This window comes from Capsicum annuum, chromosome 3 (assembly GCF_002878395.1).
Source record: "Capsicum annuum cultivar UCD-10X-F1 chromosome 3, UCD10Xv1.1, whole genome shotgun sequence".
NCBI classification, from domain to species: Eukaryota; Viridiplantae; Streptophyta; class Magnoliopsida; order Solanales; family Solanaceae; genus Capsicum; species Capsicum annuum.
In genome coordinates, this window is record NC_061113.1 from 18,827,957 (window position 1) to 18,842,093 (window position 14,137).

At 32.4% G+C, this 14,137-nt stretch overlaps 1 protein-coding gene across 1 annotated transcript; it reads left to right on the forward strand.

The window, feature by feature from the left end:
• Positions 1 to 10,673: 10,673 nt before the first annotated feature.
• LOC107864657 (3-ketoacyl-CoA synthase 20) lies at positions 10,674 to 13,640 on the forward strand. The gene is made up of 2 exons (XM_016711092.2): positions 10,674 to 11,734; positions 12,693 to 13,640. The coding sequence occupies exons 1-2, from the start codon at positions 10,964 to 10,966 to the stop codon at positions 13,473 to 13,475; spliced, it is 1,554 nt and encodes a 517-aa protein (XP_016566578.1). The 5' UTR covers positions 10,674 to 10,963; the 3' UTR covers positions 13,476 to 13,640.
• Positions 13,641 to 14,137: the final 497 nt, after the last annotated feature.

The window sequence follows — 14,137 nt, forward strand, 5'->3', positions numbered from 1 at the left end:
GGTACGATCAACTCAATGGAGAGGCGTCAGCCCTTGGCGTGGGACTTGATTTCCTAGTTCCTACGTTGGTCTTGGATGAAAAAAAAACGTTAAGATATGTTAGAGGGGACAGACCAAATCCACATGGCAAGAGCTGGACCGAGGCAAAAAGGATTCTTCCAGTCATTAGCGTGAACGGAATGCATTATCGGGCTATTGAGATACTACTCAAAGAGGGAAAGATCAATGTTTATGACTTCAACGTACCTCTTGTCGACGATTTTGATCTTTTTCTCATCGTGGAGCCACTGATGGTGTTGTTGCCCATTTGGTTGAGGGAGAGTAAACTGATGAATCATTTGCCAAAGGAAGTGTTGATGAAGAAATCATAGGATTTTGAAGGTCGAAATAGGGAAATGATCCTTCCAGAAGATGATGCTGCTTGCACACATTGAATGTTTGCTGACTGGCAAGAAATGGCATCCACCCAATTTCTATAAAAAAGAGAACATAATTACAAAACAATTACAAGTCAATAATTAATCAACTAATTAAATAACAAAAATATTACCTTTGAAATCATACAAGTAAAAAACCTACGACCTGAATTTTGTTGAGTCCAAGAAGTCTTTAACAGAGCTTCATGACCGCACTTACAATATCAAAAATCTTTATCACAAAAAATAGTGGAAGATGCGCTCGACATTGTCAAGGTCAGTTGGAAAAAAATAAAAGTAATAATTTAAAGAATTTGGATAGATAAAAGATGATGACGATGAAGAAGAAGATTTGGGAATTTAGGATTAAATTTTAGAAGGAAGATGAATATATAAGACAATGGGGGGAGGGGAGGGGGAATATCCGTTGGGGGCCAAGTGATGGCAAGTCAGCAAAATGTGCCAGACTGACACTGACACATTTGATGCCTATTTTATTTTACGTGTTTAAAATGAACATGTCTACTTGATGCCTATTTTATTTTAGGTGTTTGAACTGAACACCGTCGATGGATTGCACCTTTTTTTATTTTAATTCAATTCACTTTAACCTTTTTACTCGTAGTAACAACTTTTTATGTCCTACAAAAGTTAAATTTTTATAATGCAATAGATTCTCCGTCCGTTGTAACAGTTATCCTACCTGTTTTGACATATAGTTTATCTGTTACAATAGGTTGGCTATCTGTTGCATTATCTCGAGGTTTTTATCTAAAGTCCATCCGTTGCAACAGTGGGGAGACCTGTTTGATAAATTCCAATAGATAACCTACCTGTTGCAACATATGTATAAATTTGTTCAATTATTCCAATAGATGTGTCGTCTGTTGCAACAGATAAAGTCTATTTATTGCAACATATGTCTAAATCTGTTCTTTTTTTTTCAATAGATGTGTCATCTGTTGCATTATCTCGATGTTTTTATCTAAAGTCCATTTGTTACAACAGTGGAAAGACCTGTTTGATAAATTCTAACAGATTACCTACCTGTTGCAACATATGTCTAAATCCATTTGATTTTTCCAATAGATGTGTCGTCTGTTGCAACAGATACATTATCTGTTGCAATATTTGAATCTAGTATTCCTTTTCAATTAATAAGTTCAAATCTAAGGAATAAATAAAATTCGTAGATAAAATAAAATAAATCGAAGCCTTCATAAATTAGCTGAAATAAGTTAACTAATAAATGAAATGTAAAAAAATTATTATGGGTATAGATCTCAATAAATATATCAACAACAATTTAAGTATACTGCCAAGGATTGCTTTGATAGGCTCAAGCTATAAAGATCTACTCAGTATGGATAAGTTGTTCTTCATCCGGTGCTATGAAATTTGGCTTTGCTCATCGTGGATCTTTATTGTCGCTTGCGTACGATTTCTGTGCTTTCTGTTCTACGTATTTCCATAAAAAGAGTAGCATATTGTCAATGTTGTTCAGCAGTAGCTTCTTCTATATTCACCTGGAAAGCCAGAATTGGTCAATGCTAATCACGGAGATACAACAAAATGGAAAAGGATAACTCATCTCTTCTAGCAAATCAAACAGGTCTTCCTCTCGTTTTAAATTGTCCCAAACATATTATATTTCTATTACAATAATGAATCAACTGTTGGGACAAATTTCTACATGAGGAAGACCCTATGTGATAATTTCCAATGGATGAACCATCCGTTGCAACATATCAATCATCTGTTGCAGCAGATAGGTCGTCTGTTGATACAAATAAAAATGGTATGAAGAGCTGTTTGATTTGCTAAAACAGATGAGACATATGTTGCACCAGATAAAGTATCTAGTGCAACAGGTTAGTCAACTATTGCAACAGATGTATATATCTGTTTGATAATTTTCAGCAGATGTGTCATCTATTGAAACAGATATGTGTCTGTTTGTTTTATCAGTTGGAAGACATATAATATATTCACCTTCTTCAGCTCATGTTGCTCTCCTTTGGACATTGTACGTTGCTCAGTGCAACTCATAGACAGAGGAGTTGCAATTTCATTTTTTTGGATGCCTGATAATGCCCTGGAAATCACTCTCTTTCTCCTCTTAACCCTAATCTCTAATAGAGCAGATGGAAATAAAATCATCTTTGATGGAATGAGACCCTTCTTAGATGTCAATTCCTTTACAGAAGCAATTCATGCATTAATAGCGTTAATCACTACATCATATTTTGCCCTGCAGTCTTGACATTTACATGCAGAACATTCGCTAGGAGAGGTAAAATCTGTATAACTAGTATGATCATACTCATAATGCAACAACAGCAGCACCACAACCACCACCAACAGCTCCGACAACAACAACAAGCCCACCCTCCAAAATTATTTTTCTTGTAATGGTTGTTGCTCCAAACAATTCCATTTTTATTCTGTCGATGACCTTAGGGTCCGATAAAGTTTGCACAAACCATAAAGTAAGAAAAATTATATTTTCAACTCTCGATTGGTCGAAACTAGCGACGAATGCACATTCTAACATAAATAATTACATATATTAGAATGATGATTAGATCATTCAAAAAAAATATTAATTAAAAGAAAAAATTAATTATAATTATACTTACTGCATCCTTCGAGGGGTTGAAGAGATTAAGAAATTTTGCATTTTTATCAGTTTTGGCTAACAACCATCTTAAGATTCTTGGACAGGAAACTCCTTCCTGATAGTTCACTTGTTGTCTCAAATAAGGAATGGCTTCAAACGCCCAAACCTATAAAATAACGTCAATAAATCAAAATCATTATTAAGCGAAAAAAATGAATGATATCATAATAGAAGAAAGAAACATTTACCATGAAAGCCCATGGGAAGCCATAGAAGTTGACTGTCTTTGGCACTAACGGAGTTAACAAATATTTGACAGTCATTTTAAAGCTTTCATACCCCCATGGATAGCTGTTAAATGCCTCAAGATCCTCGGAGAGCTTAATTAAACCCAGGCTTATTATGTTGTTAACGTCTCTCGCCCAAAGAATATTATGTACAAACCAAACCAAGCACAATGACTGTTTATGCTTCTTTGAAAGTCCTTTACCTTTCAACGCTTCTATCAAATTTTTATTTTTGAAGCTTGGACCAATAATGAACACTAGGTCATCACGATCACACGACTTGACTTTGCCTTTTTTGGATGTGCGGGGTGCTTTTTTTGGGGTTAGAATAGGTATAACTTGAGAAGGAGGATAACATTTTAGTCCAGTAACTATGGCAAACTCCTTCCAACCAAAACAAACAGGCATGCCACAGTAATTTATCCATACCTCATCCATCTTATCTTTGTTTTCATACATAAACCTACGCTTGAGAAGTTCATATACCATTTTCATTTGAAAATGAGCATTGTTGTCCTCCAGCAAATCAAGATATTTCCCAAAGCAGCTGTCCCTAAAATAAGCATCCAATTTTTATTCTCGAAGTATTTTTTTGAAGGCATCAAAAGATTTTCCCATGGCTGACTTAACCACGAAATCACTCGTTAAATATGCGGCACCATCGCACTGCATTCTCACAGAATAACGATCAATACTAAAGGTTTTGACCAGCTCTTCAGTGGAAGGGCTATTAGCATCTGCATCATCTCTTTTGAAATATTCTTCCTCCCCGTGTTTATCATATTCTGCTCCCGATTGAGATAACGCTTGTAAAGTAAGCTCATAGAGTGGTGGATGTAGCCTAGCTGCTTCACTTGTTCCTTTACTTGGACTTGATTCGGTTTCTGTTCTTTTGGAAATCATATTATCTAAACTTAATAGGAACATAAAATAATATTTTATTGTTGATTAATGCATTGTTAAAAAAGGATAACAGTAAATCAAATAAGCAAAACAGTAAAATAACAGTTGCAACAGATCACCAATCTGTTGCACCAGATAGTATATCTGTTGCACCAGATAGTATATCTGTTGCAGCATATAATCAAACTGTTGCAGCGAATGAGTAATCTGTTGCAACAATACAAAACATATCACTCAACTTTTAAGACAGATAAATGGTCTGTTCAATAGATCACACAACTGTTGTGACATCATCTATTGCAACATATGGGTGATCTGTTGGAACAGTTAAATAATCTGTAGCAACGGATGAGTAATCTATTGTGATAATACAAAACATATCACTCATCTATTGAGAAATATGAATGGTCTGTGCAACAGGTCACACATCTGTTGCAACACATAAGTGATCTGTTGGAACAATTATCAACGGTCAATATTGTTTAGATTTTTTCCAACATAGGGTCGTCTATCACGACAGATGAATGATCAGTTGGAAAAATCAAGTCTTGGACTTTTCTTGTAGGAAGTGTTGGTAGGATTTTATCCAACAGGAGATTCATCTGTTGCATCAAATCATTAATCTGATGGTTCTTCCATTGCACCAGATGGTTAATTAGTTACATCAGATTTTTTATCCGCTGCTTAATCTGTTGCAACATATGGTAAAGCTGTTGCATCAGATATTTAATTTGTTGCATTAGATTATTAATCTGTTGCATTAGAATTATAATCTGATGGTTCCTCTGGTGCATCAGATGGTTGATCTGTTGCATCATATGATAAATCTGTTGCATCAGATGGTTAATATGTTGCACCAGATGGGTAATCTGTCGGAGGAAATAATAGCACAATTTTATGAAACAAAAAACAGCAATTTCACCATTTTTACCAAGAACAAGAACGGAACAAATCAAACCAAATTGTCCTTTTGTTTTTATAAACACAAACAATAAAAATCAAACTTCAAAAAAATGCAACAAACTACAAAATATCATAATTCACTTCAAAAAGAAAAGAGAAGAAATACCAGAAATTAGGGTTTTATTCAGACCGCATTTCAAATTAGTGCAAAAAATATTGAAATTGTTAATCAATACTATAAGAGAAGTTGTCTCAAGTTCCTCGTTTCCTTCAAAACTAAAAAGGCCATAAGTTTTTACCTATGAAAGAAGAAAATGACCGATGAAGAATTCGAAGCTGTTGTAGCCGGAGAGCAAGGCTGTCATGTCGATTGAAGTCGAAAAGGAACTTGAAGCCCAACTATTTGTAGTCGGATGTTGAAGTTGTCGAGGATTGAAATGAGAAATTTGCAGAACAGTTAGTTGGGAGAGAGTTGAAAGAAGTTGTCGAGAGAGGGATGAGAGACAGGTTGATTGAATTAAAGAGGGGAACTCGAAGCCCAACTATTTGTCGTCGGAGGTAAAATTCGTCGGGGGTTGAAGGGAGAAATTTTGCAGAACTGTTGGTTGGGAGAGAGTTGAGAGAAGCTGTCGAGAGAGAGGAAAGAGTGGTTGATTTGGATTGAAGAGGGTGTGGGTTGGGTTAATTTGTATTTTTGAAAAGATTAGAAAGTTTTGAAAATATTAATCAAGTCCACAATTAACTTGATCAAGTTTTCTAATAATGTTTGACCCTATCTGTTGGTCAATGTCACCAATCCTTCATTGAAAACTTAAAAGACATCTTTCCTTCAATTTTCTCCAGTAACTTAAATTTAAAATAATTGATGGAGGCATAATATATATATGTCTAATTCCTATTTAATATGCTTATCATGTATATAATTCATGTATATTAATAAGAAAAAATAAATAATGAACCCGGCTGGCTAATTATATATAATTCGCCGATGGTTTTTAAAATTTTCAATAGTATAATTCTGTATTTTGAAACTCACTAATTCAACTAATTTAGATTTGTACCGCATAGTATCCATTTAAGAGAAAATGTTTATTAATTATTGAGAATTTGTTATTTTTAAAGTTCAAATTCAAAATCTGTGATTCAGATTGTCGAACTACATTCCTTGGTGGTCCATTGAGCTTCTTAATTTGAGAAATTGTAAAACTCTTTTGACTTCTTAAAAATTTGGCCAAAGGGGATACTATTATTAAAAGAAAATGTGAACATATGCATATATAGTGATACATACACGTAGGCCGTAGCCATATTGTAGGTAGGCTACCAAAAAATAATATTGACGATATTGTAGCTATGGGATAATTAGGAGTTTAGTTTACAAGATTAGCACAAATTAAGGGACATTGGTGTTTCCTCCATCAATTTTTACTTTTCCCTACATCAAAAATATGTGCTCATAATTTTACTTATCCAGCTTGAAAAATTACGAGATAATTTATTCTTTTATATTTATTTTACTATTATTAATAAGTACATATTATTCATTTTCAATATACTTTTCAAAATATTAAATTAATTATATACTCAAATGTTGATATACTAAAATTATCTTTTGCTCATTGAGGTTGCATTGTGCCAAGTATAAACTCGATAAGTTAAAAAGGACGATTGGATTGATTTGGAAAATCATTTTTACCCGTACGTAATGATCTTGGTAATCTCATGATAGAAATTATTTTGGTTACATTTAGTTGGATTAGTGAGCATTAAACCATTTATGAAAGAATTTACGAAAAATAATATGATTACTTCCCTTTCTAGAAGATTTTCGTGGATTGAAATTTGAATTCTGGAAAAAAGTATAACAGTGTTGCATATAGTATAATTATACGATTAAAGAATAAATAATCACAAATAAAGATACGGAGATTGGAAAATACGACTAGATGCAAGAGTTTCATATTGGACATTTTTCAAATTCTACTTTTGAAATCACATATTTTAATTTTAAGATTAAAAGAAAGTATTTATTATATGATAAATACTTACTCACACACTTATCTTTTAATATTAGGAGTAAATGTATATGCATAACAAGTCTTTATTGATTTGATATAAACGCTATAGGTAATGTTTTTTACTATTTTTATACTCCCTTTTCTTTTATTTGGACTCTATGCTTAAAATAGTTGTTTCAACGTACTTGTTCAATTTATGAAATAAAAAAGAAATTGTTATTTTTTTTCTTTCTACCCTCAATAATAAATAACTACATAAAGTAATAGTAGGACTCTTAGTTAAAAACGTTTAGTAAAAATACAACTTTAAGTGGTTTATTTTAAAAGTTGAATTTTAGCCGTTTTACATGTTTATGTAAGATTGGTAAATCATGGAGTATTTTAGATGGTCACCTACTTGAGAAGCTTTTATAATTAATAATGTATAATCTTTATTCTTTAAGATGGTCACCTACTTGAGAAGCTTTTATGTTAATAATATAAATAAAAAATTAGTCGGTCAATCAACATGTTTGGGATTTAATTTTGCAGCCCATTTTAATTGGTACCCAACCCTAAGTAGGTTGCCTCATTAATTCAAAGAACTTTACATATGATTAAAAAGTTATGGAAATTAAGTTTTTTTTTATTAATAAACAAAAGTGATAAAACAACAGCTACCTGAATCCTCAAGAGCATTTACAGACTTTATAAATGGTCGTTGTTTACAAGATAAAACTTAACCTATAGGTGTTAGGGTTGTTAAATGTGCAGATAGACTGTAATTAAATAGACTGTGAGATTAAGATCGATTATTTTGTCATCAACTTCCAACGGATTAGTGTTGCTACCTATATTTAATATTGGATACTATTAAGCTTGAACTTTAGATGATCAAGGATTGATAACATGTGATGTGAGGGACCATACACTAAAAATATAGAGGGAAAATGCATCGTTCTCATTCTTAACTATACATGAAATTGTTGAGACGTACTCGAACTTTAGGAGGGTCCTATTACCTTTGGACTAATTAAAATCGTATTTTTGGCAACCTTGATGCCAACGTGGCACATACGTGGACCTTCAGTGTGTTGATTCACTGATGTGTCACGTAGGCACTAAGATTGTCAAAAATACGGTTTTAATTAGTTTAGGTGTAATAGGACCCTCCTAAAGTTTGGATTGGGATAAAACACAATTTTTTCCAAATATAGATAAAAGAACTTGCTCCTAATAGATGTTTACATAAAATTAATACAATTTGGCGCTATTAAGTGTTGGAAGTTAAAACACAGTAGTATTAGTTATTCATGGTCAAGTAAGGCCTCATTTATTTCACACAGCCCATAATCGCTCACCAATTTGTCATTAAAGAAAATTGGCTTTACCCCCTAAATATTTTTATTGCATAATAATTTTTGAACAAAATAAAATTTAAGAAAATTTCATTGCATAATTTTCTTTAGAGATATTGACTGCTTAAGGATGTTTAGAATCAAAGAACTTCAAATTTTAGAAAATGGAACAAAAAGCTGAACAATACAACTGTGAACTGCAACTGACATTATTACATATTCACCTAATTTGATTTTTAATACTTACTCAAAGAATTTAAAATAGTATCATAGATGAAGTGCGTCCCACCAAGATTTTGTGAATGATTTAAAATTTAAAGGGTTAAATATTACAAACGCATAGCTTTATATATACATTGACAACGTTGTAAGGATTCTTATAAGTTATATGATCAGTTAAGTTAACGTGAAAGAGGTTTTCTTTTTTCTTTTTTTAGTTTAAATAAGATTTACTTTCTCCGTCCATAAATACTTGTTCACTTTTAACTTGACACATATCTTAAGAAACAATAAGTAATGGGGTCATTTCTGTTATATCACCCTTTAAATATAATAATTTTTTTGCTTTTAAAAATGCAATGAGTGATGTATTGTATTTAATACCAACAATAAAAAATAGGTAAATTATCCATTGATTTTGTAAACCAAACAAATATTGTTGTATATCTCAAAATAGAAAAGTAAACAAGTGAAAAGAGATACTTCTTTTGTTTAGTCAAAAATGGTTTACCTGGTAAATGTTGCTTAATCACTCTGTGTAATTACACGATATAGTATGTTAACATATAGAAGGGGAGCCTTGGAGTAACTACTAAAGTAGCTGTCATGTGACCAGGAGGTCACGGGTTCAGGCCTTGGAAACAGCCTCTGACAGAAATGCAAGGTAAGACTGCGTATAATACATCCTTATGGTGGGGCCCTTCCCAAACACCGCGCATAATGATAGCTTTAGTACACCGGACTTCTTTTTTTAGTATGTTAACATAACGGTTTGCAATTTCATCTCATTTTCCCATAACTTTTTTAGTAAAAACAAAAACATAAATAGTGCTATTTATACTTATGAAAATACCAAAATTTTAATCAAGTACTACAAAATAGTACTTATTAGTTTGGTTTCAAAACATAGCAGAGTACATTGTATTCTTGCACAAAAGAACAATGAAATACAATATCTCAATCTGTAGCAGAATAAATTATATCGTTGCGCTTAATAATACTTAAATACACTGATCCGTGATAATAGAGAAACACCTTGTATAAGTGTGGATAATAAGAGTAAAATATATTGTATCTACACGCATAATAATTATATCCAGTGTATATGATACATCTGGCAAACTATATTTATGTGAATGATAAGTGTAATCTACACGTATCTATTATAAAATCTCAAACTACTTTATATTATGTAATTTTTTAGAACTTTCACCATAAAAAGTAATTGAAGATTGAATTTGCTGAACCAGGTAACTTCCTCTTCTCATTTTCTCATTCTACCATACTGTTACAAAAAAATTGTACTACTATCTTAATAGCACTCGAATTACATGCAGTAAAATCTGTATGTGTAGTTCTGCTTAAAAAAATTAATATGGTCATTTCGCTTCAATTTATGTTAATCTATTTTCTTTTTGCTACGTTTCAGAAGAACGACCTCTTTCAAAATTTAAAAATAATTTAATTCAAATTTCCCATTTCTCATTATAAATAAGTATATTATGATATTTCTGAAAATATAAATTTTTTAAGAATTTTTTCTTAAATCTCATGCCCGATAAAATACTCCCTCCGTCACATTTTACTTGGCCCCTATACAAAAAAATAGATTGTCTTATTTTACTTGTCCATCTTAGCAAATCAAGAGAATTTTGTTACCTTTTTATACCACTCTTATTAGTTAGAATTACTCTATAAAATAATAGTAATCAAATTTAAAGTTTTAAAATATCATTAATTAATACGGTTAGTTTAGTAACATATACGGTAATCATATCAACATAAATCGAGTAATATAAAGCGGAACAAATAAATTTACATAAGTTGACTGAGCATGGAGTATAATTCATGTATAACAAGACAAGTGCAATTTATGACTACGTCTTAGGGTGGCCAAGAAGAAACCACAGTTGTTGAGCGTGTGGGTCAAATTCCAAATATAAAAACTTTATACTAACACGAAAATGCCTCTAGTTTTCCTTCTGGCAAATTAAATGTTACAGTAGGCAAACAATTAAAAGTTCGTTGGGGTAGTTGCACCCCCTACCCCCTCACCCCAACTCCACACACTCTTTAAATTCTCATACACATCCCTTTTTCCCTCAACACACATCTCCCTCTTGTAGCTAAACAAAAGTCATATTTTCCCCACTTGAGTACTACTTTCTTGTTATTTGGGAAAAAAATTATTCAAGAAAGTCACTTATTTCTCTAAGTTATAGTTGATTGATTTGTGGGGTTGTTTCCAAATTCCAATACAATGCCAGATGAATCAACTAGAAGAGTTTCAATTGAAGCTAATGATGATCAAACAAATAGTAACAAACTTCCAAATTTTCTTTTATCAGTTAGGCTCAAATATGTGAAACTTGGCTATCATTATTTAATTAGCCATGCTATGTATTTGTTCCTTGTCCCAATTTTAGTTGCTGCATTTGTTCATCTTTCTACAATTACTATGGAAGATGTGGTTCAATTATGGGACCAACTCAAATTCAATCTTGTCACAGTAATTTTGTGCTCAGCCCTCATAGTTTTCTTGGCTACACTTTATTTTATGACTAGGCCACGAAAAGTGTACCTAGTCGATTTTTCGTGTTACAAGCCTAAACCTGATGTTATGTGTCCAAAGGAATTGTTTATGGAGAGATCAAAGATGGCCGGGATTTTCACTGAGGAGAATTTGGCCTTTCAGAAGAAAATACTGGAGAGGTCAGGTTTAGGTCAAAAGACGTATTTTCCGGAAGCTCTTTTGAAATTGCCACCAAATCCTTGTATGGCTGAGGCAAGAAAAGAAGCTGAAATGGTTATGTTTGGTGCAATTGATGAATTGTTGGAGAAAACTGGTGTGAAGGCTAAGGATATTGGGATTCTTGTGGTGAATTGTAGTTTATTTAATCCAACTCCATCACTTTCTGCTATGATTGTTAATCACTATAAGCTTAGAGGAAATATCATGAGTTACAACCTTGGTGGTATGGGTTGTAGTGCTGGATTAATTTCAATTGACCTTGCCAAGCAAATGCTACAGGTTAGTTCCTTTGCAAGACAATTTTATGTTCCATTTATGTGTATTAATAGTATAGTATATATTACTAATATTTTTAGTACACTATCAACGTTGACGACTTACTTTTCGAGAAGGGTTGCTCAGAAAGTAAGCACCCTTCACCTTTAATGCTAAGGTTGTGGGTCGAATCACTAAGGGAAGAGGAAGACTCGAAAAATATGATAACTTGTAGTAATAATATAACAGGTAGTTTCTAAATGAAGTGGTCAAATAACCCAAAAATAAAGTAGTTGGCCACATGCTAAATTACATTAAATAACCTATGCAAGTATATAACTTGCAGTATACATTTTTCCTTTTTGCATGAGTATTAAGTTACTTTTCAATTTGTCCTAGTATGGTCTTAAATAACATGATGCACCAGCTTTGGTGGTATGCGAGGTTGTTCAGCTTAAAAAAAATATTGCCGCACATGTGTTAGAATCTTCAAAATATAAATTACTTTTGAAGAATCTGATATGTACTCTGTTGCTTTTGTGAAAGATTTACATGATATTTAGCGAACTTCTAGTTTGAAAATTTTCTAATCATCCTTAAAAGATAAATTACTATGTAATTAGAATAATATGGATATGGATATGACTATGAATGTAGTGAAATAGTACAAATTAAAATTTCATTTGGGATGTTGACGTAACGGATTAATTAAACTCGCTTTTGACCATCATCTGACATACAGATGAAGATGTAACATGATTTTCCTGAATTCAGTATTAAAGAATTAACCTATCATATATAAAGGTTCAAGTGGACATGTCAAATTTAATGTCGATACCTACAAACTGCTAGCTTTTAATGTTGTACGATAAAAAAAATGCCTTTCATATTTACTAGAAAAAATGTATATTTCTAGTAATAATTAATTAATAACTTGTCAATAGTACTAACTTTTGATATGTTATATCACACGTTGTAACAGGTGCACCCAAATTCATATGCACTAGTAGTCAGCATGGAGAACATAACACTCAATTGGTACTTTGGCAACAATCGATCAATGCTTGTCTCAAATTGCATTTTCCGTATGGGCGGTGCTGCAATTTTACTATCGAATAAATCATCGGATCGACGACGTTCCAAGTACCAACTCATCCACACAGTACGTACACACAAAGGTGCAGATGACAAGAGCTATGGATGTGTGTTCCAAGAAGAAGATGACAATAAGAAGATAGGGGTCGCGTTGTCTAAAGACCTAATGGCTGTAGCCGGGGAGGCTTTGAAAACCAACATCACCACACTCGGACCAATAGTCCTACCTATGTCGGAACAACTACTATTTTTCGTCACACTAGTCGCGAGGAAAGTGTTCAAGATGAAAATTAAACCCTATATTCCTGACTTTAAGTTGGCATTCGAGCATTTTTGCATTCATGCTGGTGGTAGAGCAGTGTTAGATGAGTTAGAAAAGAACCTCGAATTAAGTCAATGGCATATGGAGCCATCAAGAATGACACTTTATAGATTTGGTAATACTTCAAGTAGTTCATTGTGGTATGAATTGGCATATACTGAAGCTAAAGGGAGGATCAAGAAAGGTGATAGGACGTGGCAAATTGCATTTGGTTCTGGATTTAAGTGTAACAGTGCTGTTTGGCGCGCGCTAAGGACTATTAATCCTGCGAAGGAGAAAAATCCATGGATGGATGAAATTGATGAATTTCCAGTAGAAGTACCTCGAATTGTAACTATTAATGCATGATTATATTCTTGATGAATGATTTTTCAAACCTTGAAGAAAAGGGGAAGAAATTTGTTTTGTGATCATTGTAATATTACCTTCCTTTGTTATTATTATTACTAGATGGATGGATATGTACTTTGATTATGATTTGAGAAAGCAATACATTACTTCTATTTTTGATAACTTACAATGTCTGTTATATGCTCTCTCCGTTTCATTTAACTTAGTCTCTTACTAAAAATAGTTTTTTTTAATTTATTTGTTCACAATTTATGAAATCAAGAGAACTTTATCATTTTTTTCAATATCAGTTCTATAATTAAATGACTACATATGATATTAGTAGTCAAATTTAAATTATTTTCCTAACATAATTAATAAGATTGACTTTGTAAAATACACTTCTAATAAATATTTGTTAAGACGACGTAAAATGAAATATATGTTCGTGATTATAATTTGTAAACCTTATTAGTCAAATACTTTACACATGCTCCTATTATATGTAATATCATGTGAATTTGTTGCATATTACTTTTCACAACGTACGAACAACTATTATGACAAAGCAATTTCAATGGCATCAAACACAAGTCAAAGTCACGTGCTTCAATATCTATGAGCATACCGGATATATTGCTCTTCTTGATGAAAATGGGAGTTATTATTTTTTTGTACTC